The 21,642-nt window shown below is 49.4% G+C and overlaps 1 protein-coding gene across 3 annotated transcripts; it reads right to left on the minus strand.

Annotated features, from left to right (window-relative positions):
* Nucleotides 1-3,840: 3,840 nt before the first annotated feature.
* Nucleotides 3,841-21,317, minus strand: MAVS (mitochondrial antiviral signaling protein). Of its 3 annotated transcripts, none has more exons than XM_052650376.1 (7): nt 21,262-21,317; nt 17,080-17,266; nt 15,993-16,167; nt 14,548-14,720; nt 13,695-13,851; nt 11,357-11,859; nt 3,841-10,499 (listed from the first exon to the last, which is right to left on the minus strand). In XM_052650376.1, exons 2-7 carry the CDS (start codon nt 17,194-17,196, stop codon nt 10,053-10,055), a joined length of 1,572 nt encoding a protein of 523 aa, XP_052506336.1. In that variant the 5' UTR covers nt 17,197-17,266; nt 21,262-21,317; the 3' UTR covers nt 3,841-10,052. The 3 variants fall into 3 exon arrangements, with proteins under 3 accessions (XP_052506336.1, XP_052506337.1, XP_052506335.1); XM_052650377.1 differs by lacking the exon at nt 21,262-21,317 and adding an exon at nt 18,323-18,502 and having other exon boundaries at nt 3,841-10,496; XM_052650375.1 differs by lacking the exon at nt 21,262-21,317 and adding an exon at nt 18,323-18,500.
* Nucleotides 21,318-21,642: the final 325 nt, after the last annotated feature.

Genomic DNA, 21,642 nt, shown 5'->3' on the forward strand with positions numbered 1-21,642 from the left:
AGTCCATGGAATTGCACAGAGTTGGACATGACTAACAGACTGAACAATAATAACAGATCAACCCATGTGGTAAGGGACTGAGCACCACCTCTGGTCAACAGCCAAAAAGGAAGTGCAGCCCTCAGAGCAACAATTCAATGAGAAACTAAACCCTGCAACAACCACGTGAGTAAGCTTGAAAGTGATCCTCCCCAAACTGAGCCTTGAGATAGCTGCAGCCCTGGACCTTGACTGCAGCCTTGTAAGAGACCCTGAGCCAGAGGACTCATCAAACCTGCACCTGAAATCTTAACCCACAGAATCTGAGATACTAAACGTACTGTTTTAAGCTGTAAAGTTTTGGAATAGTTTCTCTTGCAGCATTAGTTAATGAGTACACCTCCACAGAAGTTGTGTTACGTATACTCTTAGCTTTAAGATGAGTAGGGAAAGTAGAGTGTTGCTTAATCAATAAACGATGAGGTCAGTTGACCAATTGTCTTGAGTAGCATTGTGTGTGGGGGCTCTGGCTTTGCCCTCTTCTCCATTTCATTAGTGATTGGTGGCTTATCCTACACATGGTGAAGAAAAATCCAGGATCAGAGGGCCCTAAACCAACTGAAACAATAACCAAATTGTTTTGATTGTTGCATGAGCTAAATTCAACTCAACAAAGACTCATTAAGTTTGGTAACAATAGTTTGTGGAGCACTACAGGGAGCTGTAGAGAAGGCCAGAGGCCAGAAGGCCCTGCACCCCAACTGCTATGAGAAGGACTTCAGAGAGCATCCCCAGCCCCAGGCCAAAGATGGGATTAAGTCAGGGCTACCAAATGGCACAGAAGTACAAGAGAGAGGCCAGGAGTGATGTCTATCAATCCCCTTAAAAAGGAAACAGAATTGCAAGGGATTGAAGGACATTATCAATTGTTGCTCTTTTGTCCTAAGTCACAAAAGTCTTCTTAGAAACGCAGTGACTCAATGAGTCAGCACTTGCTTTTAAGAAGATCACCAAAGGATCTGTATCTCTACTGAAGTTTGAGAAACTGTGGCCTATATAACTCAGTATAATTTGGAATTTTTTATCTCACTTCTTTAAATTGAAATATAGTTGATTTACAATGTGTTCATTTCTTCTGTACAGCAAAGTGACTCACTTATACACATATATACATTCTTTTTTATATTCTTTTCCATTATGGTTTATCCCAAGATACTGAATATAGTTTCCTGTGCTATACAGTAGGGCCTTGTTGTTTATCCATTCTATATGTAATAGTTTGCATCTACTATTTCATATATAAATTTCATTTTAGATTCCATATTTAGATTCTAAATATTTAAATATTTAGATCATATTTATTTAGATATGATAAGTGATATCATATGGTATTAGTCTTTCTCTTTCTCTAGCTGTGGAATGTTATTTATTTATTTGCTTATGTTTTGGCCATGCCATGCAGCTTATGGGATCTTAGTTCCCTAACCAGAGACTGAAACCAGGCCATGGCCATGAAAAGCTGGGATCCACGAGGCTACCAGAGAAATCTCTGGAATTTTAATTTTTTACTGTGAGCACATATTCATGTATTACCTGTGTAATTAGAAGATGATTTAAAGAGACTGGATTATGGGAGTCCCCTGGTGGTCCAGTGGTTAAGAATTCACCTGCCAATGCAGACACACAGATTTAATCGTTGGTCCAGGAAGATCCCACATGCCACATGATGCAGAGCAACTAAGCCTGTGCGCCACAACTGCTGGGCCCTTGTGCTGCAACTGCTGAAGCCCGAGCACCTACAGCCCATGCTCTGCAACAAGAGAAGCCACTACAGTGAGAAGCCCACTCACTGCAACTGAAGAGTAGCCCCCTACTCACAACTAGAGGAAGCCCACATGCAGCACTGAAGACCCAGCAGAGCCAAAATAATAAATACACTCTATGGACTTGATATTAAATATAAATAAATAAATAAAGACACTAGCTTATAAGGAAGGTGAAAATCCTGACGAGAGACTGACCCCCTCCACCCCCGGCCTGCACTGGGTGGGAAGGAAGGAGTCTACTGAGGCCAAAAGGTGAGGGCCACATGTAAGGAACAGAGGTGCCAGTCTCTTGATTCTTGAAAGTGAAGGCAGGAGGGAAACAGAGGTGGGGTCCTGAACAAGCCCCCCCAGACTGAAAGTTCTGTTTACATTCACTGCAGAAGCCTCACTTGAAGCAGATATCTGGCCAGGGTAGACCCTCAGAACTGTGGGCTTGAATAAAGAAAATGTTAAAGGATCTTAAGTCATAGAGGTAATAATAGCTGAATTTCTGCAAACATGTGCCCATAATTCTGAAGACATTGTCCTGACAGCAAGTAGGGAAAAAAGCATTCTTTCTACAATTACCACAGTTTCTCTCTTTTCTGTCTCCTTTGGACAGGCCTCCTGCAAGAAGCTCATTTCCAGCTGCATGTGATAATGAAAGGATTTTTCTTTCTTCTTATGTTAAATACAAGTAAATTGATTAAATAGGAAACAGCATCTGATTGCTAGGAAGTCAGCAATTCAGACAGTATGGCAATGGCACCTGGGGATGGGGAAGGGGGGACACAACAGGGGAAGAAGCCAGGACAGCCCGGCTGTGCCAAGGACACTCAAGGGCTGATGGGACTGAGCTCTGGAGGAGAGAGAATTTGACATCACCTGGTCTAGCCTCACAGTTTATCGATCCAGGGAGGAAAGAGATGCCAGAAGTGGGGTGTGGACCCAAAACTAGAACACAGGGCTCCTTCCCTTCTTCATCTTTCTCAACACCCACCCCCCATTTTCTCTCTCCACCACCACCCTTCTGGCTGCTTCCCCCACCGCCTCCCTTCTGTCTCTGAGTGCCCTTTCCAGCATGTATATGTTACTTCAATAAAAAGCTGTGGGGTTGAGGGGGTATTTTGGTTTTGTTGCTGTTTTTATAGAAACAGCATTGAGTAAATGGAAGGAAGATAGTCAGTGTAAGTTTTCAAAACGCAGGCAGGAAGATGAGAATTTGCTCTGAAGAATCTGGGGTAAGCCACGAGAATTAGGAAGGCTAATAAGTGAGAGGGATCTATTCAAAGAAAACTTCCAGTAGGAGCTGGGCTTTAAGCTAGGCCTTAAAGAAAACAACTTTAGTGGGTGCAGTAGATAAGCAATGAATTGGAGCACAGTCCTCTAGGCATTGGCCTTATCCTCACAGGCAGCACCACTGACCTCAGCGAGGGATGGGGAGCTGGATAAAGTGTGTATGTGCCCACTCCCATTCCATTCCAGCAGTTCTTTCCCTCTGAGAGACTGAATACACAAAACGACTGTGGCCAGACCATATATGACCATAGAAGTCTGCAGTAACCAGCCTGGAAAGCCAGACCACTTCTGCAGCAATCATCCCAGAATCATCAGGTCTTGGTTAAAGTGTGCCACCTTCTTCTCAATCCACAACAACCTCTTCCCTCTTTTCCAATTCAGGACCAACCAGAGGAAGCCAAATATGCTCTCTTCTAGTTAAGCCAACCTCCAGTGTCCCAGGCAAACAACCTCCAATCATAGGACTTCTGAAGCCTTCCCTTTCTTTCACTTACCATAATGTTTTCCTAGTCCCTGCCTGTCTTTGAGTCCCTCCCTGCCAAATGCAAATGATGGTACGTGCTTTTGCAAGCTCAGAATGAACAGCCTCTGTTTATTCTCACTTGGATGATCTTGGTTTACCTCCATTATCTCAACAGCAAGTCTGGACACAAACTCAAAGTACTCATGAAAGTCGACACCCAAATCAAATGTAACAAAGGTAAACTTTCAATGCCATAGATCAGTTTTATTTCTGTATTTTTTATAGGAATAGAATCACATATTCTATTCTGTGTATACTGACGTGTTTCTCAATATCATGTCTGTAAGATATATCCATGCTGTATGTAGCAATATTTTCATTCAAACTCATTGTTAAAAGACACTTGCTCCTTGGAAGAAAAGCTATGACATTACTTTGCTGACAAAGGTCCATATCATCAAAGCTATGGTTTTTCCAGTAGTCATGTATGGATGTGAGATTCGGACGGACTATAAAGAAGGCTGAGCATCGAAAAATTGATGCTTTTGATCTGTGGTGTTGCAGAAGACTCTTGAGAGTCCCTTGGACTGCAAGGAGATCAAACCAGTCAATCCTAAAGGAAATCAACCTTGAATATTCATTGGAAGGACTGATGGTGAAGCTGAAGCTCCAGTACTTTGGCCACCTGATACGAAGAACTGACTCATTTGAAGAGACACTGATGCTGGGAAAGACTGAAGCCGGGAGAAGGGAACAAGAGAGGACAAGATGTTTGGGTGGCATCACCGACTCAATGGATATGAGTTTGAGCAAGCTCCGGGAGATGGTGAAGGACAGGGAAGCCTGGCATGCAGCAGTCCATAGGGTCGCAGAGTCGGACAAGACTGAGTGACTGAACAATAACAATATTCTGCTGTATGACTTTACCCCAACTTATATATGCATTCTACTATGGATAGGCCTTGTGGATTGGTTCCAGTTTGAGGCTATTATGAACAGCGCAGTTAGAAAACTTCTTGCACGTATCTTGGTAGACATGAGCTCTTGTTTCTGTCATGTATACACCCAAGGTAGAATTGCTGGGTCATAAGTTATACATGTGTTTAGCTTTAGTAGATACTGCCAATTTTCCAACAGGGTTTTACTAACTTACATTCCTCCTAAAGTTAGAGAGTTTTAATTGCTCTGTATTTCCATCAACATGTGATCTTTTTTTTATTTTTTCAGCTGTGCTGGGTCTTCGTTCCTTTACACAGGCTTTCTCCAGCTGTCACGAGCCGGGGCTCACTGGGGTGCGCAGGCTTATCTTGGTAGCTTCTCTTGTGGAGCACAGGCTCTAGATGCACGGGCTCTGAAGTTGTGGCAGACGGGCTTAGCTGCTCTGCGGCATGTGGGATCTTCCTGGACTAGGGGATGGAACCCATGTGCCCTGCATTGGCAGGTGGATTCTTAACCACTGGACTACCAGGGAGGTCCTCATCAACACTTGATCTTGTCAGACACTTTCATTTTAGCCTTTCTGGGAGGTGTCTGTAAATTTATACTTAATATTTTTCTTGTTCCCTAGAGGCTCTAACTTTTACTGTTTTCCTGGATTTCATTGTTATAATTGTTAATAGTACATGACTAATCAAAACAACATTTTTCTCTCCCTCCACCCCACTCCTGCTCATGCTTTTAAGCCACTCACAATTAAATTGAAGACAGTAAGTGACAGGAGGCACTGAAGGTAGGCTTTTTGCTTTATTACTATGTGTCTCCAAGGCCTATCCTCATACTCTGTACTCAGTTGGAGCAAAACAAATATTTGTTGTAAATACATGAAAAAAAAAAAAATGACATGAAAGCCTATTTGTCTCCACCATACTTTGTGAGTCACTCCTGAGCTCTGAAGGGTACAATTGACTTACTCAATTTAGGCCTTCGACCTGGCACACTGGAATCCTTAACAACATCTATTAAACCAAACTGGCCTCCAGAGGACTGGCTTGTGCCTGCTGCCTCGCCTCATGCAGCCTCAGGCCATTGAGCCTGGACACACATATGATTATATTCATATTGTCACAAATCCCTGAGACTATATTAAATTATATGTTGAATATTATTATACTATTATAGCAGGTGGCAGTTCTTGGAACACCAGGAAGAGATGCGTGAAATCTCACCTGAAATGGAGCCCCAGGTCCTACAGACACCTGATCAGCTGAGGGTCAGGGGCATGGAAAACATCCAACTCAGGCTCAGGGGCCAGTTTTCCCTTGCATTGACCTCTCTGACCCTTCCTCCCTCTCGGTCTTGCAGATCAGCTGTAAATTGGGTCACAATTATATCCCCTTCATAGGGTAATTGCGAGGACTAAATAAGTTAATACATGTAAGGCACTTTGCCTAGTACCTGGCATGCAACAAGGTATGGGGTAAGTGGTAGCTCTTTTTATTTTTGCTGTTATTAACAGCAGCAGCAGCAGGAGTGAGGAATGCTGAGTGACCGACCATGCCTTGCACCAAATGTGAACTTCATGACCCTGGGCTATAGGGAAAAGGGCAGAAAGGGGAGCACAAGGGAGCATGTGCTTTCCACCCATAATGAGTTATCACAGCATAGATTAGCCCAGGGATCCTGAATGCTACCATAGTGCACGGTAGGAAGCAAGGGACCTTAAGGCCTGAATGACTCCATCCCAAGGAGACTCCTATATGATCAGGAGACATGCTGTGAAGTTTGAATCTGGCCAAGGATGGGAATTTCTGCCAGATGGAAGGGCTCTGTGAAAGCCTAAAGGAGACCCTTAATGCAATGGAGCAAATTGCCATTGGACACACCCATTGGTCCCCACCTCTCTGGGACAGAAGCAGTAGCCAAACAGCTTCAAGGAGCTTGTCAGTGAAGGAAACTCCTCAGGTTCTCTCCTCCTAAGACAGAGAACCAGTGCTGCTCATACTCTGAACTGGTTCAAAAGGGATGTCACCCACTGAGGCTAAAAAGACAATGGAGAATGCCTTGGGAAAAAAATTTTTTAACAAAGGGCCTTGGCTACAAAATCCTCCTGTCCTAAGCCTTTCCCTTGACTTTCTGAACTCTTCACTTTCTGACGTACAAAAAGAACTTGTACAAAAAATGAGGGATCAGGCAGGGATGAACAAGACAGGAGTCATAATTATTTTTTAAATATATTTTTGGCTTTACCCTATGGCATGTGGGGGCTTCCCTGGTGGCTCAGTTGGTAAAGAATCCATCTGCAATGCAGGAGACCCAGGTTTGATCCCTGGTGAGGAAGATCCCCTGGAGAAGGAAATGGCAACCCACTCCAGTATTCTTGCCTGGAAAATCCCAGGGACAGAGGAGCTTGACAGGTTATAGTTCATGGGGTTGCAAACAGTCAGACATGACTTGGTGACTAAACCACCACCATGACCACAGCATGTTCCCCAACCACAGTTTGACCTCACGCTCCCTGCAATGGAAGCATGGAGTTTTAACTACTGGCCCCCCAGGGAAGTCCTGAGTCCATAATTACTGAAGCTGGGTAATGGGCATATGGCCTTCCCAGGTGGCACTAGTGGTAAAGAACCCACCTTTCAGTGAAGGAGACAGTTTCTATCTCTGGGTCAGGAAGATCCCCTGGAGGAGGGCAGGGCAACCCACTCCAGTATTCTTGCCTGGGAGAATCCCATGGACAGAGGAGCCTGGTGAGCTACAGTCCATAGGGTCGCAAGAGTTGGACATGACTGAAGCGACAGTACAAAGCACGATGGGCATATGGAGGGGAGGAGTAATTATTCTATTTTCTATACTTCTGTGTGTCCTTAAAAGTTTTCCATAATAAAAAAGTTTCATAAAAGAGACTATGAATAATCCAAGGCCTGAAAAAGTAAAGGGCATACTGCTCTCTGACTAGAAATTCCCCTGAATCAACTAAATCTGACCATGTCCAACCAAGGAAACAAGGTGAGAACGTGGTATTAGTCTGCCTCCAGTGGGTCATCAAGCAAAGTTGGCAGGTGTTTCCCAGGGAAAGAGAAGCAGTGGTGACTTTTGGGCTTTGAAGGAAATGCTTCAACAGGGGAGAGAAAAGATGGCGAGAGATTTATATGCAGATACCTATTGCTAAGTCTGCCCTAAGTGCTTGTAAGGGCCCTCTGACCTCACCCCTGATTCTACCCCAAGGTGAAGGTACCTTCCCATCTCCAAGTATAGGTGACTAGACCCCTGTATGGGGGTAGAGGTCCTTCCTCACTCCCTTCACATCATCCAGGCCATGGTGACCTGCCTGGGTTTCCCTCCTACATGCAACCTCCTGCAACTGAAACCATACTCCAAACCCAGGACTCTTGAGATCTGATGCATCTCATCAACTGCCCCAAGCCTTCTCCTTGCCAACAGCCAATCCCAATCCTGCCTGAAGTTGGCATTCTAGTTACAACAGCTAAAATAGGAATGCTGCACAATGCAGGCTAAGTCAGGGCTTCTGGGCTGCATAATTTGAAAAGTGCCAGGACATTCCCTGAATATTTCCTATACACCTTATCCACAGATCTCTCCAAAACAGCTGGTCACTCTGTTTGAAATCCTACAATTTAAGAAGCATTCTTTGGGTTTACAAACTGTTTTCTGGAGATACTTTTTTCCAAAGCTATCTTGGGAGGGTAACACATTAAAACCAATACCTGTTCATGAATTGTTCACTGACCTAGGTACCTAGGAAGGAGCCCAGAAGGCTGGTTAAGAGTAAAGATGACATGGAGTGGTTGCAGACAGCTTCACTAGGGACCATTCGTGGCTTCAGGGTACAGGTGGTTCGGTCTGGAGAGAGGGCTCAAGATAAGTTCAGAGGTAGAGATAGAAGCCATTAGGTTGCTGAAGTCCCTGAGGGCAGTGCAAAGAAAGACTGTAGTAGCCAAAGCAGGGTGCAGGACTCTGCAGACTGACAGCTTGCGGGTGGGCCACAGTGACACCCTAACTTTTATGTCTCCTTAGAGCTCTAGTCCCTGTCCCTTGCAAAGCCCAGAAATGAAGGTAGCTCCCTGAGGCTCCTGTGCCTGGCCCTTGTCCAGCAATGGCTGCCTGGAAAGCACTCACAAGGATATCCTTCAATCCATCTGGCTGCTGCAGGGGGGCACCCTAGCCCCCACCCTGCACAGATGCCCCAGTAGACATGTCTCCCTCCTTACTCCCCAGCAATCCCCAGTGCATGGAACAAAATAAGGGACAAATATGAAAGAGGCATAGGCAGTAGGGGCTGGGTCTGCTTCTAAATGTGTGGCCAAGTGCTCCAGCCCCTCCACGTTTGAATAGTGACAAAACCAACATGCATGCAAACTTCAGTAAGTAAAATGCCAGGAACCATTCTAAGGTTTATATAGATAAACTCATTTAATCCTCACAATACTAGGACATGTATAGATGTATAGGATATCTACATAATTTTACTATTCATACCAATTATACAGGTGAGAAAACTGAGGCATAGAGAGATTAACACCTTGCCCAAGAGCACAGAGTTAGTAAGAGACAGAACAGGGCCTAACTTACCCTACACTGCAGCGGTGCATACTTACCCACTGGGCACTCTGCCTCTCATGCCCTCATCTCTGCCTGGCTAGGCAGGGAAAGGTGAGAGGAGCATTTAGCGGCCACCCGCTTTGGACCAGGCACTTAACAAAGATCTGTATGCTCCAATCTCAGGAGCATTCAGTGAAGGATGAGACACAATCCTCATTGTCCACATGGGTAAGCAAGACCAGAGAAGTCTGATTATCTGCCAAGGCCACACAGCCCACAAAGAGGTGGAGCTGAAATCCAAACCTTGGCCTGAGCTCTGTCCTGCAGGTTCTCCCTCTCCAACCCCCATAGGGAGCTGAAGAGAACAGAGACTAGGATGAGGGGGCTGGAGAGGGGCTCTTTAGGTGCTCCTCAGGTCTAGCACCTCATCAGGCTTCCCAGGGGTCCATGGGAATCTCTGGACCTCCTCCCATCCTTGTGTGGTAGGGAGGGGAACCAGAGAGACAGGGGACTAAGTCCTTAAAGATGGGCCTCCCTGCTGCTCTGCAGGGGGCTACTGGGCCACTGGGGGCTAGAGCAATGTCCCCTACCCCATCTATTGGTTGGAGGGACCAGGCAGGATGGGGAAGGTTTCCGACCCACTGTGGTCCCCAGTGGCACCTCCTGATTCTTGCACTTGGGTAAAGAGGGATAAGGCCTAGATGGGAGCACCTTCTCCAGGGGTTAAGGGCAACAACCAGATGGCCAGCTGGGTGAGGGCTGGAGCACCAGGAGCAGCCCAGGGCCCGGTAAGCCAAGGATGGTGGGGGAGCCACCAAGGGCATGAGATGGGACAGAAATACTGCCCCCAAGGACTAGGCCTGTGGCCCCCTGCCTCCCTTCTGACCCAGCTTCTGCCAGCCCTGAAAAAAGGGTCAAGGATGGTGAGACAGCTCGGCTCTGTGACTCAGGCAGATGTACAATGGGAAAGAGAGAAGATGAATGGCAAGAAGGACCCAGGAGCTTCACTGGGGTAGGCGCCGCCGGTACAGTGAAGCCAGGAGCACTAGAAGTGCCCCGGCCATGGCCACCCCGAGCCACGGAGCCCAGGGCAAGGTCCTGACCACAGGCAATTCCTCCCCGTCTTTCTCTGCCTGGAATTTCGGGGTAGTGTGTGTCCCGGGGCTGTCCCCCAGGAGGGAGGTGCTGGGGTTCTCATGGATCCTAATGGTGTCTTCAGACACATACTCGTTCTCCTCGGGGGCATTGTCAGGCCCCATGCCCAGGGAGTTACTGTGGCTGATGGCGAGATCCGCGGAGCAGCCTGAGAACGGCTGGCTGTCCATCCTAGATACCAGCCTTCCAGGCTTGCTCAGCTCCAGCTCTGAGCCACAGCAGTCAGAGCTGCTGTCTGGCCAGAGTGATGTGCCTCCAGTAGCAGTGCCTGTGGGCACTGGTGATGCTGGAGTCTCCTGGGAAAGAAAGGAGGAACTAGAGGGACTGAGGATGGTAGGGGACAAGCCAGGTTGGGTAGCCCCACTCCCAGGACAGGCCAAAAACTGACACCCCAACCCCTCAGTAGCCAGCCCACAGTGCCAAAAGGTAATCTTCTCTTGGGGACTCAACTCACTGATGGTGCAGGAAGACAGTCGGGGAAGAGGGGCCTAAGGCCCTGCAGGAGCATCAGTGGTGAGACTTCCTCCAGGGCTGAGACCTCTACTCACTGGCCTGCTTCTGAACTCACTTCTACCCCAGGGAGCCCTTGGTCATGTGTGGTCCGCTCTACTTTGACTTTCTGCCTGGTCTTGATGGCCATGAAGTAGCCACAGGGTCAGAGGTTGGGCCATGGACTTGGTTCCTCCAGGCAGACAGCAGCAGGAGGGTCAGATAAGCAGGCTCAGAGGCAACTGCAGAGGCTGCTAGGTCAGAGTAGATGGGCTGGGACTAGAGTCTGTAAAACCTTGGTCACGGTGGGGCAAGCCAGATATCCCAGCAGTGAAGGGCAAGGTGTTGAGGCAAACAGGAATGTTTCTTCATCTGCAAAATAACACTGCTGAGCTTAAAGGGGAGCTGCGAGCTCTAAATGGGTTAATGCACATGACCAGCAGAGGTGGTTCAGCAAGCCTGACCCTCCTGAAGCATCCACACTTGACAGCTCTAATGATTATTATTATTCTAAAGAACAAGGTATTAGGTCTGGATGAGATTGGGTCTCAGTTCTCCCTATTCCCTCAAAAAGCAGCCCTGGATCAGGCTGGAGTCAGAATGGAGACTGGAGAGGGGCTGGGGGGAGAGGCTTGGATCAGTGCTGGGAGGGGTAAGAACTCACCTTCACGAGTCTATTGCTGCTCCTGATGGTGAGCCTTGTGTCGGCAGGCACCTTACTGGCCACTGTGCTTGCAGACATCCTGTGGTCAGGTTTCCCACTAGTAGGCACTTTGGGTGGCACCATGCTAGAACGCACTGAGTTGATGGGCAACCTGGATGGTGCTAGACTGGTAGGCATTGCACCAGGGGGCTTCAAGCTTGTGGGCAACTTGGAAGGCACTGAGCTGCCAAATGCTGAATTGGTGGGCACCTTGGAGGGCACTGTGCTGGCAGTCATAGGGTTGTTGGGCACCCCTGCCCCACTGGAGCAGATGGTACCTTCAGCCTGGTCACCAGCACCTCCTGCAGAGGTCAAGCCAATGGAGGAGGAGGAGGTGCCAACAGATGGAGCTGACACTGGGGGTCCAGGCAAGCGGCTTGCCCTGGGCGTAGAACGGGCCAAGGGCTGGAAGGAGACAGTCGGAGACACAGGCCCATGGAGTGACGTGGAACTGGAGACCACGCCTGCAGTTGGTAAAAGAAAATGAGAAACACAAACCCACAGGAATGTTATCCTTGGATCAGAGGGATAGAGAAGGGTCTCTCTGTCCCAACTCACACTATCCCTACTGCATCCAACCTCCCACCCATGGAGGAGTCTCCAGTCCCTTTAGTCACTGATCCCAGGGCTGCAGGCCTAATGGTTGCAGATAAATCCTTGGTCCTGTCCCTCCTCAGTCCCTGACCTGTTGTCTCACAAGAACAAAATGATCCCTCCCTCTAACAGGGTCTAGGAGCCTGAAAATCATTATTAGTTTTCCTCTCTGCATTTTTTTCTCCTGCCTGGGACACCCTCTTTTCTCTTGTCTGCCTCTTTCAACCTCTGCTTAGACTAGCAGAATCCTGGATGTTTCTCCCACGGCCATCTTTCTTCTCAGCAGGAACAACCAGAGGCCAGGGCAAGGGGCAGCAGGATGACTCAAGTAGAAGAGCTCACACCAGTCATATGGCACCAGAGGCCCAGTGACCGCCCCCCTTCTAGGAGGCCTAAGGGCTTGTGGGCGCAGGGACAAAACCATCCCTGGGAGGAGGGCCTGAACTGGGGAAAGCAGGAGGGAGTAGGTGGTGATGGTCCATAAAGGCAGTTATATAAGGATTTGCCACGGAACTCTGAAAACACACATGCCAGGCCCTACATCTGACAAAGATCAGGAGTGATTCTGATGTCCACCCCACTCCTACCCCAAATCTACCACCGTAACATCTCATGGGACCTGTGTCCATACTTATACTGAAATCAAAGTGCCCATCATCTCCCTGGTCCACAGCAGTATTTTCTGAAAAGGTGTTCCACAGCAGGCTGGCACTGCCAAGTGCAAAAGAATGCTTGAGATAGAGTGACAGGAGCATGGAACACTAAGGATGGCTTCTCTGAACCTTTAACTGCTCACGTGCCTTGTGGCTGTTCCATGGGCACTGGGGGCTGGCTAGGCACCAATGTTATGTGGAACTCAGTTGAGGAAATATGCCAGCCTGAAAGATCAGAGTAGACAGTATTATACTCCTGAGACATCTGATGTCAGGGTCCAGGCCCTTGGATGATGAAGAATATACTTCCTCTGGACACTGAAATGTTTGAGTGATTTGCTGGGAGCTGGAGACCCCTTTGGGATGGGGCAGTGCTCCCTGCCAACAGCTGGCCCAGCCCTGTACTCTCCTTACACTGTCCTCTAGGTCCTGGCGGATCCCTTATATAGTCCCTTAGGCATAGTGCAGACGTGGCCCTAATTCACTTCTTCTACCTGTATCCACACCCTCTGCAATGTGACCTTATCAGTCCTCTCATCAAGGGATGGAGTCTATCTTTCTACTCCTCGATGCTGGGCTGGCCTGGTAATTTGCTTTGTCCCACAGAAAGAGGCAGGAGGAAAACTGTATCAGTTTTGAACCTATGACCCAGGAGTCCTCCCTCCCTCTCTCAGAACAGAGCTTGGCTCACGTATATTAAATGGGCTTGTCTATGGGAGATGAGAGGTTCATGGAAGAGAACTGAGATGCTCTAGCCAAGAACCATAAACAACTTATATGTAAACTGATGTATATACAAGAGGGAATTCAGCCCAGCTGAGCCAGCCCAAACTGCTGACCCACACAATCATGAGCTGAATAAATAGTTCTTTTTTAAGCTACCAAATTCTGGGACTATCTTACAAAGCAGATACTAACCAATATGTCCTCTGAGGAAGGTCGTTCCCTGGGGAATACCACCTTTGCCTCCTGTCCAAGAAAGCCACAGGGACATCCCGCTTACCCTCACTGGGAGGTCAGAAAGGTGCTCTAATTCCAGAGTCCACGCATACCTGCTGTGTGGGTACTGCCCAGTTCTGTGTCTTGCTCCTGATGTACACTGGAGGTCAGAGTGCTGAGGGCCACCGTGTCAGACAAGGGCTCCAGGGGGCCACCCAGCCTCTTCAGGACAGCCCCAGAATGGGATGGTTGTGGGGCTTTCTCTGAATTCTGCAAGAGGGAATATAGGAATAAGGCAGTCGCTTCTTCCGGGAGCTGGCAAAGGGCAACTTGTGGTCCATGCCACAAGGAACGGGACCAAGGAAGCTTTTACCTCGGCCTTGGCCATTGCTAGAACGTCTGTCTACAGGTGACTGTGAACCTCCTTCATAGAAAATCACAGTATGGGGGAGTCTCTACTCATCTGTCTGGCCCTAAAGAAAAGTCTCCCTCTCTGGGGCCACTGCACAGACCCTTTCTCAGGCTTCAAGTTCATGATTTGGTGTCTCCTGGACATCTAACTGCCCAGTCATCATATCCCAATAGAATCAGCCATATTTCCCCAAAACTTGGCTTTACTGGTGATGATTACAGCTCCAACCATCCATCCCTTACCCCACCACCTCCTGCTCCCTCACTCCCCCTATCTGGTCATACCCTGATCCCTTGACTCAGCTCAACATCTCAAATGGACCATTGCAAAGACCTCAAAATTGTGACCTCACAGCTGACTGATGACAAAGGGGTAAGGCTGCCATGTGGTGAAGACCTGGTCAACAGTCTGGCAGCTGGTCTGGGGCAGATCCACATTGCGAGAGCTTGGGGTTCTGAGCAGAGTTTAGGCAGGATCTGTGGGGGGCTTCCAGAAAGCTGGGTGGGCAGAAGCACGAAGACAGGAACACAACAGCAGAAGGCGTGTGGCCGCACCTCTCCCAGGGACTCTGGTAGCTGGGTATCCTGGACAGGCAGAGGGTAACTTGGCTCGTACTCTGTGTGGCCATTGCCAGGGATGCTGGGGGCCACAGCAGGTGTGGAGGACCTTGGAATCTCAGCAGGAACTGGTGGTGCCTCCAGCGGGGCTGGAGGGTGGTTTGGATTCCCTGCAGGATAAAGATAAAGTGATGTCAAGGAGGAAATGGAGACTCTCAGGGACAGGAGAGGCCTGGGTGCTCCCAGGTCATGGTTATCAGTTTCCCCACAGCATCAAAAGCTACCCTGAGGTGGAAGGCACCCCTCAGAGGAGACCTGTGTCACCAAGTGGGAGGCAGGTACTAGAGGGAGAGTGGAGATGGAGAGGGCAAGGAGCAGTACAGGCAGGAGAGGGGAGAGCGTTGGGGGTGCCTCAGAAGCCTCTCACCACTTGCCTGTATCAGCAGTCATCACTTCTCTGCCCCCAGGCATTCTGGACACAGTGGCTTTCTTCTCCCCCTTGTGGGTGGCTTTCACCACTAACTGACCCTTGACCTAAAGCTGCTTCCTTAACCTCTCCCCTTTGCCCCCACCAACCATGCCTGGTCCTACCACAGCTGTGTCTGGGGAAATCACAAATTGTTAATCTCCACAAATGAAGAGATGAGGTAGGAAGGAAGGAAAGAAGGGGTGTGGGGAGAAAGAAAGGCAAACATGGTGATATTTTTAAGGCTGTGGATCTGAGCAGTGTGTCAGGAATTGTCTCTATCTGAAATATAGGTCTTGTGTGAGTTTTCTTCCTGCCTCAGACCCTGAGACCCTGGCCTCAGCGGACCCCCTCTGAGTACTTGGCTTGGCAGGGAGCATTGAGAGCGCACTGAGGGATAGCGGGGCAACTGGGGGTTGGACGGAGTGGGTGGTTAGGAGGGTCTAGGGGAAACCAGGGGGAGGGGAGGAGATGAGGAGAAAGGAAGGAAGAAGCCCATGAGGAAGAAAGGAGGGACAGTCACGGGATGGGGAGAGAAGAGATGAACAGAGAGAGGGAAGGTGAACAAGGGAGAGGAGACAGGAGGAAGTGAGAAAAGCATGGCAGGCAAACATCATAGCTGCAAAAATTAGAGGAGGCTCCATTTGCTGGGCACGTGGAAGGTGCTAGCTCCCGCTGAGTGCTCAACATGCCATCATCCTGTGGTGTTCACAGCTGCCCTACAAGCTAGACATTGCCATTAGTCCCATTTTACAGAGAAGACTGAGACTTAGGGAATGAAGGGGATTGGTCAAAGGGTTAATAAGGATTAATAAGTCGCTTAGCAGGGATCTACACTCAGGTTTGCCCACTGCCCAGGAATGATGGGAGAGAAGGTGACAGAGGAAGACAGAAGGTATAGGGTAAGGGGAGAGGGACAGCAAAGGCCAAGGGAATCAGAGGAGTTCCAGAAGAGGGGCCAGGGCAGGTGGCTCACGTGGCAGGTTGCTCTGGTAGACACGGGCCACTTCATCAGCGAGACCAGTATGCTCACAGATCCTCAGTGCCCTGATGAAGGAATGCACCCAGCCATTCCTCCGCCGAAGACTGTCGAAGAGGTCCCAGAGGGTGCCCTGGTTCCCCCTGCGCTCATAGGTGGCCCGAAGTCGGTCCTGAAAGACACAGCCCCGCCACCCAGATCAAGTCAGGTAGCCCTGACCCCCTCCCCACAGCCGCAAGTGGAGGTACCTAGAAAGCTACAAGATGGAGGCAGCCATCTGAAGCTGGGTCAGAGCCCAGGACAAGGCCAGAGTTTTGAGCCCAAGTTCCCAGACCCAGGAAATAGGTCTTTACTGTGTCCCAGGCTCTCTTCTCAGGGCTTTGCGTGAATTGTCTTATTTAATGCTATCATTATCCCTACTCAACTGATGAGGAAACTTGAGGCTTAGCACATACAAACAAGTGACCAGATAGCAGAAACCCACAGAAAACATTTACAGCAGAACTAAATGATAAGGAATTCCTGCAAACACCAAAATACAAGAGAAAGGAGCCAAACTTCACCGGCCACAAACTCAAATACCACCAGCATCTGCATGCAGGAAGCAGAGGGAGGCCTCGGGGTTCAATGTGGAGACAGCTAAAACTAGGAGGGGCTGGGCTCACCTCACTAGGAGCCCACAGCAAGCGCCAAAGGGGCTAGCACCATCTGGCTCCCAAGGACTCTGAAAGCTGAGCCCTGGGACTCTGCCAGGATGGGTCCCATGACCAGGAGAAAGTAATTGAGACTAAGCAGGAAGAAGGACAAGAGATGGAGAAGGTTCCAGCGAAAGCGAGTAAGGGGGCCTGAGCCCAGAAATCTCAGTGCTATATTTTGGAGCACTATACCAAAACAACACAAGAACCTCAGTAGGGTTGGAAAGGACACCCTGAGCCACACGTCATTCTGAAGGTTAGAAAACTGTCATCAATGGGAAGCAGGATACAGATGACAGAGAAGGAAGGAGTTGGTCCTGGTCTGGAAGAAGCTCTGAATTCCACAACCCTGCCCCCAGTCAGTGCCTGACTGTCGGGCCCTGGCTTACCTGGTCACTTGTTGTGAGGCAGGACAGGTGAGGCAGAATATCCAGAACATGAATATTGCAAAAATTGCTGTGATTGTTGCGGATATACTGATAAGTTCTGTCCTCGGCAAACGTCATCACTGTCTGGGTTCTGAACTGGCAGAGGGCTCTGGCCCATGAAGGGTGGATGGACTGAGAGGAATAAAGGCTGGAAGAAAGCAGAGCATTCATGGCAACCAGGTTGGGCGCAGGGTTGGACAAAAGGCAATTCTTTCTTTTCCACCTCTTTGACATGTTTGCTTTTTTCTTTAATCATCCTACTTTATCACATTTTTATTTGGCTGCATCGGGTCTTAGTAACAGCATGTGGGATCTTAGTTCCCTGACAAGGGATAAAACCCGCGAGCCCTGCATTGGAAGACAGATTCTTAACCACTGGACCACCAAGGAAGTCACCATCCTACTTTATTATTGTCTTAGTATCAGAGGCCCTCAGTGAATTTGCTTAAAAACAAACTGATGGGGGAAAAAAAATCAGATTCAGAAGACCTAGGGCCCAATTCTGCCCATCAGGTTGGTCAGTGTTTGGGAAGAGCTCTGGCTCCTGCCTCATCATCCCCAGGTCTGAATGTGCCCCCAGCTGCTGAGAGCAACAGGGCTGCTTCTTTGGAGAACACTGAGGGGGAAGAAGACAGGAAGGAAGGGGAAGAAATGGGGGAGGAGAAGGGGTAGAGGGAGAGGAGGAGGAGGAGAACAAGGCACCCAACATAATAATAGGATCTATCCTATTCTTACCATGAAGAAAATGCAGTACCAAGGAATTAAGGGGGCTTGCTAGTTAGTAGAAGAGCAAAGAACTGAGGTCTTTAGGATCTGGGATCAGGTTCTTCCCAGAACTTGACTGCAGGCCCATCATTACATTAAAACTTGCCATGTACAGACTTTCAGGTAGGAGGCTAAGTTCCATTCCTGGGTGTGACTCCAGGAAAGTTATCAGCCTTTCCCAGGATTATCCTCACCCGTAAAATGGCTCAGAGAGGTTGTTCTGAAAATACAGTAGTTCAGTCTTATAAGCCTGAAATTTTAAAATGCCCCAGGGACTTCCCTGGCAGTACAGTGGTTAAGACTCCATGCCTCCAGTGCAGGGGTCACTGGTGGGAACAAAGATTTCACATGCCACAGGGCATGGCCAAAAAAAAAAAACACACATATAAAAGTGCTCCAAATACAATCAATTGCTACCGGTTGCTTATGTAGCACTTACCACAATTTTCAATTATAGATCTGTTTGTTTGCTTGCTCCTTTTTTAAGAAAAATTTCTATTTTATTTATTTTTGCTCCACCAAGTGGCATGAGGGATCTTAGTTCCCCAACTAGGATCAAACCTGTGTCCCCTACAGTGGTAGCATGGACTCTTAACCATTGGGCCACCAGGGAAGTGCCTGCTTGTTTCTTATTTGCCTTTCTCATGGGAGAGTGCTGCAGGGAATAAGACAGACAAGATCTCTGCCATCATCCAATTGACATTCTACTGGAATGGGACAGACAAATCAGTAAATATATATATAAATAAGGATTTCAGCTAGCAATAAAGGTTATAGAGGAAATAAGGCAGATGAGACAGTCCCTGAAGATGGGGATGCTTCTTGAACTGGGGTGGGGAAGGAAGCCTTTTTGAATTGACATTTGAGCTGAATGGTTCTTAGCTGTAAGGAGATCAGTATTTTGGGCATAGGACACAGCAAGTTAGAAGTCCTAAGATGGGAACAAGCTTGACATGTTTAAAGAACAGAAAGCAGGCTGGAGTTGTCCAGGTTTAGAAAGCGAGGGGGAGGGGCAGATACCAAGGTCAAGAAGGTTGGGAAGGACTGCTAATGCAGGACATTATAGGAAAGGAGTTTGTGTTTTATTTGGAGTGAAACAGGGAGCCGTTGGAGGGTTCTAAGCAGGAAAAGGAGAGGATTTGACTTATGTTAAAGACTTCTGTGGTGGTTGTAAGGACCCTGGGCTGTGGCGGGGTCATGATGGAAGCAGGGAGACAAGTCAGGAGGTCACAGCAGGGAATACATGACAGGTATGGCCAGGATGATAACCATGATGGTGGCGACAGGTGACTGGATTCTGATATTTTGTGGATCTGGGAGGAGAAGGAGAGAGAAGAATCAAAGATTACTTCTTAGGCACTGGGTGGATGGAGAGTGTCACTTAGCAAGCCAGAAAATCCGGGGGAGAAGCAGTGGTGCAGAGAAGACTCCAGAACTCCATTTTCAACAAGCGAAGCTTGAGATGCTATCAGATATTCAAAGGGGTTTTCAGGGAGAGAATTGGGCAGAGGACAGAGAGGGAGACTGGAGTTGAAACATGGGTGTCAAGCTTGGTGAGAACTCTAGGAGACAGTGTTGCAAAGCAGAGAGTGCCCAAAAGTTGCTGAGGCTCCCAGTCCCCTGCCACATGGGAAATGGTGCAGCTGTCCTGCCTACCTGCTGCCCACTGGCCCCATGGCCGCCTGCTGCATGACTTCCTTTGCCAACCTTCCTTAGCCAAAGTGCTTTACCTCTTGTGGAGCGAGAACCAACAACAGAAGTCAAGAGGATCAGGGAGGTGGGGCGGGGGTCCTCTGAGCCTTCAAGAGAGGAACAGAGAACTCTGCGATGGGGCCAGATCACTCCTTCCCTCCCACGGGATCCAGGGAGGCCCCAGGAGAGAGTCAGGTGACAAATTCTTCTGCATTCCAGCCTCAGCCCTCAAGGCATAGAGTTTGGGAAATATGAATGTATAAAATAGTCTCCACCAAAAAGAAAGGAAGCTCATATTTGTTCACACTTACTGAAGGTCTACTATAGGCAAAGTGAAAGTCACTCAGTCATGTCCAACTCTTTGCAACCCCATGGACTATACAGCCCATGGAATTCTCCAGGCCAGAATACTGGAGTGGGTAGCCTTTCCCTTCTCCAGGGGATCTTCCCAACCCAGCGATCGAACCCAGATCTCCCGCACTGCAGGCGGATTCTTTACCAACTGAGCCACAAGAACACTGGAGTGGGTAGCCTATCCTTTCTCCAGTGGATCTTCCCCACTCAGGAATCCAACCGGGATCTCCTGCGTTGCAGACGGATTCTTTACCAACTGAGCTATCACGTAAGCCCTCTACTATAGGCAGGCACACCCTAAATTTCTTTCATTAATTCTTGCCATAATGCTAAGAGAAGTGATGCCAAGTTGTCCAGCTGACCAGTGGCCTAACAGAATTGGAACCCAGGACTTGCTGCTTCATTGCATGTCTCACCATACATCTTGGGGGCATAGAGACCGCTGTGGCAAGAGAGACTCACACAGCCCCCTGCCTTCAAGCCCTCGGAGAGGCGAAGGACACGGCCTGGGTGAGGAGGTCGCTGAGTGAGAGTGTGCCTAAGACGCAATATTTAGTCCCTTCTCTTGTGAGAAATGGAAGTCTTTCGGCCAGGTCTGAGGACGTTTTAGCCCTGCCCTCCACAGGAGCCAGTTCTCAGGTCCTTCCAGATGTTTTTGAGTCCTCAAAATAAGGATGTCAGTTTTGTTTTTTCCAAGGTTTTCCTGGCACCTCCTTCCGGGTCTCAGGGAAGATTGTGCTCGGAGTGTTCTGGAGTGTTCCTGACCGTCACCGCTAGGAGGGCACCAGAGGCTCAGAGAGCCCCCCCTATCCCGGAAGGGACGAGGCCTCACAACCTCTGCTCGGAATCCAGAATTCCTGGGCCAGGGTCAGGTCCGCCGAGGGCCAGGAGGCTCTTCTGAGGTGTCATCGCCGAGAACAGCCAAGACCCGGGGAGGGCAGCAGTCGCGACCGCTAAAGGCGCGGCCGCTGAGATCGGCGCAACCGGGCTAGGCCTAGCCTTGTGTCACCTTGGGCCTGCGGACGGCTGGAGGAACTCAGTAACCAGAGCCCGTCCCCCTCCTTCCGCCCCAACTTCCCCTCCAGCCCGGGCAGACGTCCGCGCCACCCACTTCCAGAGCCCCGGGTGCTGGATGCGGCACGCGGAGCTCTAGCTGCCGCGAACCCCGCTATGCATTAGGACACGCTGTTCCCAGTCCCCCGCGCGCCCTAAGCCTCTTGCGCCCCGACGGACTCCGAGTCCCACTCGGCTTCTGCGCCACGGACCACCTCCCCGAAAGGCGTCCGTGCTCCCTGAGCCCAGAGGACCGAGCTCCTGAGTCGGCGATCTTACCTTGGGTAGCCGCGACCCGGCGACCTGCCTTCAGCTGCGCCTGCGGGGAACCTTCCTCAGCTGGGAGGGAGGAGAGAGGTCGGGACCGCGCGGCCATTGGCCAGACGCGGGGGCGGGGCTTCGCGGCCTGCCGTTGCGGCTGGTCAGCGTGGGCCGGCACTTGACCTCGGTTGGCAAGCCTATCGGCGCTGGACCTGGGATCAGAACTGACCTGGTTTTCTACTGCGTGATCGGAGGGGCAGATGATCTTTCCTTCTTTCTCTCTTCCAGGGGGAAATCTAGGGTCTGGATAGAAACCAAGCAGAAACCGAGCTGGGCTCAGTCCCAACACTTGCTACACGAAGCTACCCTCCTCCGAGGAATAATTTGAGGGTTGAGGGC

This window comes from Budorcas taxicolor, chromosome 13 (assembly GCF_023091745.1).
Source record: "Budorcas taxicolor isolate Tak-1 chromosome 13, Takin1.1, whole genome shotgun sequence".
Classification (NCBI taxonomy): Eukaryota; Metazoa; Chordata; class Mammalia; order Artiodactyla; family Bovidae; genus Budorcas; species Budorcas taxicolor.

Excerpts from the sequence above, each read along its gene's own strand:
- MAVS (XM_052650376.1), bottom strand. The coding sequence starts at position 17,196 with ATGACGTTTGCCGAGGACAGAACTTATCAGTATATCCGCAACAATCAC. Across the intron at positions 14,721-15,992 it reads CTACCAGAGCAACCTGCCAC|GGAATCCAAACCACCCTCCA; the intron begins GTGAGCCACCTG and ends TTTATCCTGCAG. Across the intron at positions 10,500-11,356 it reads GCAGCAATAGACTCGTGAAG|GAGACTCCAGCATCACCAGT; the intron begins GTGAGTTCTTAC and ends TTTCTTTCCCAG.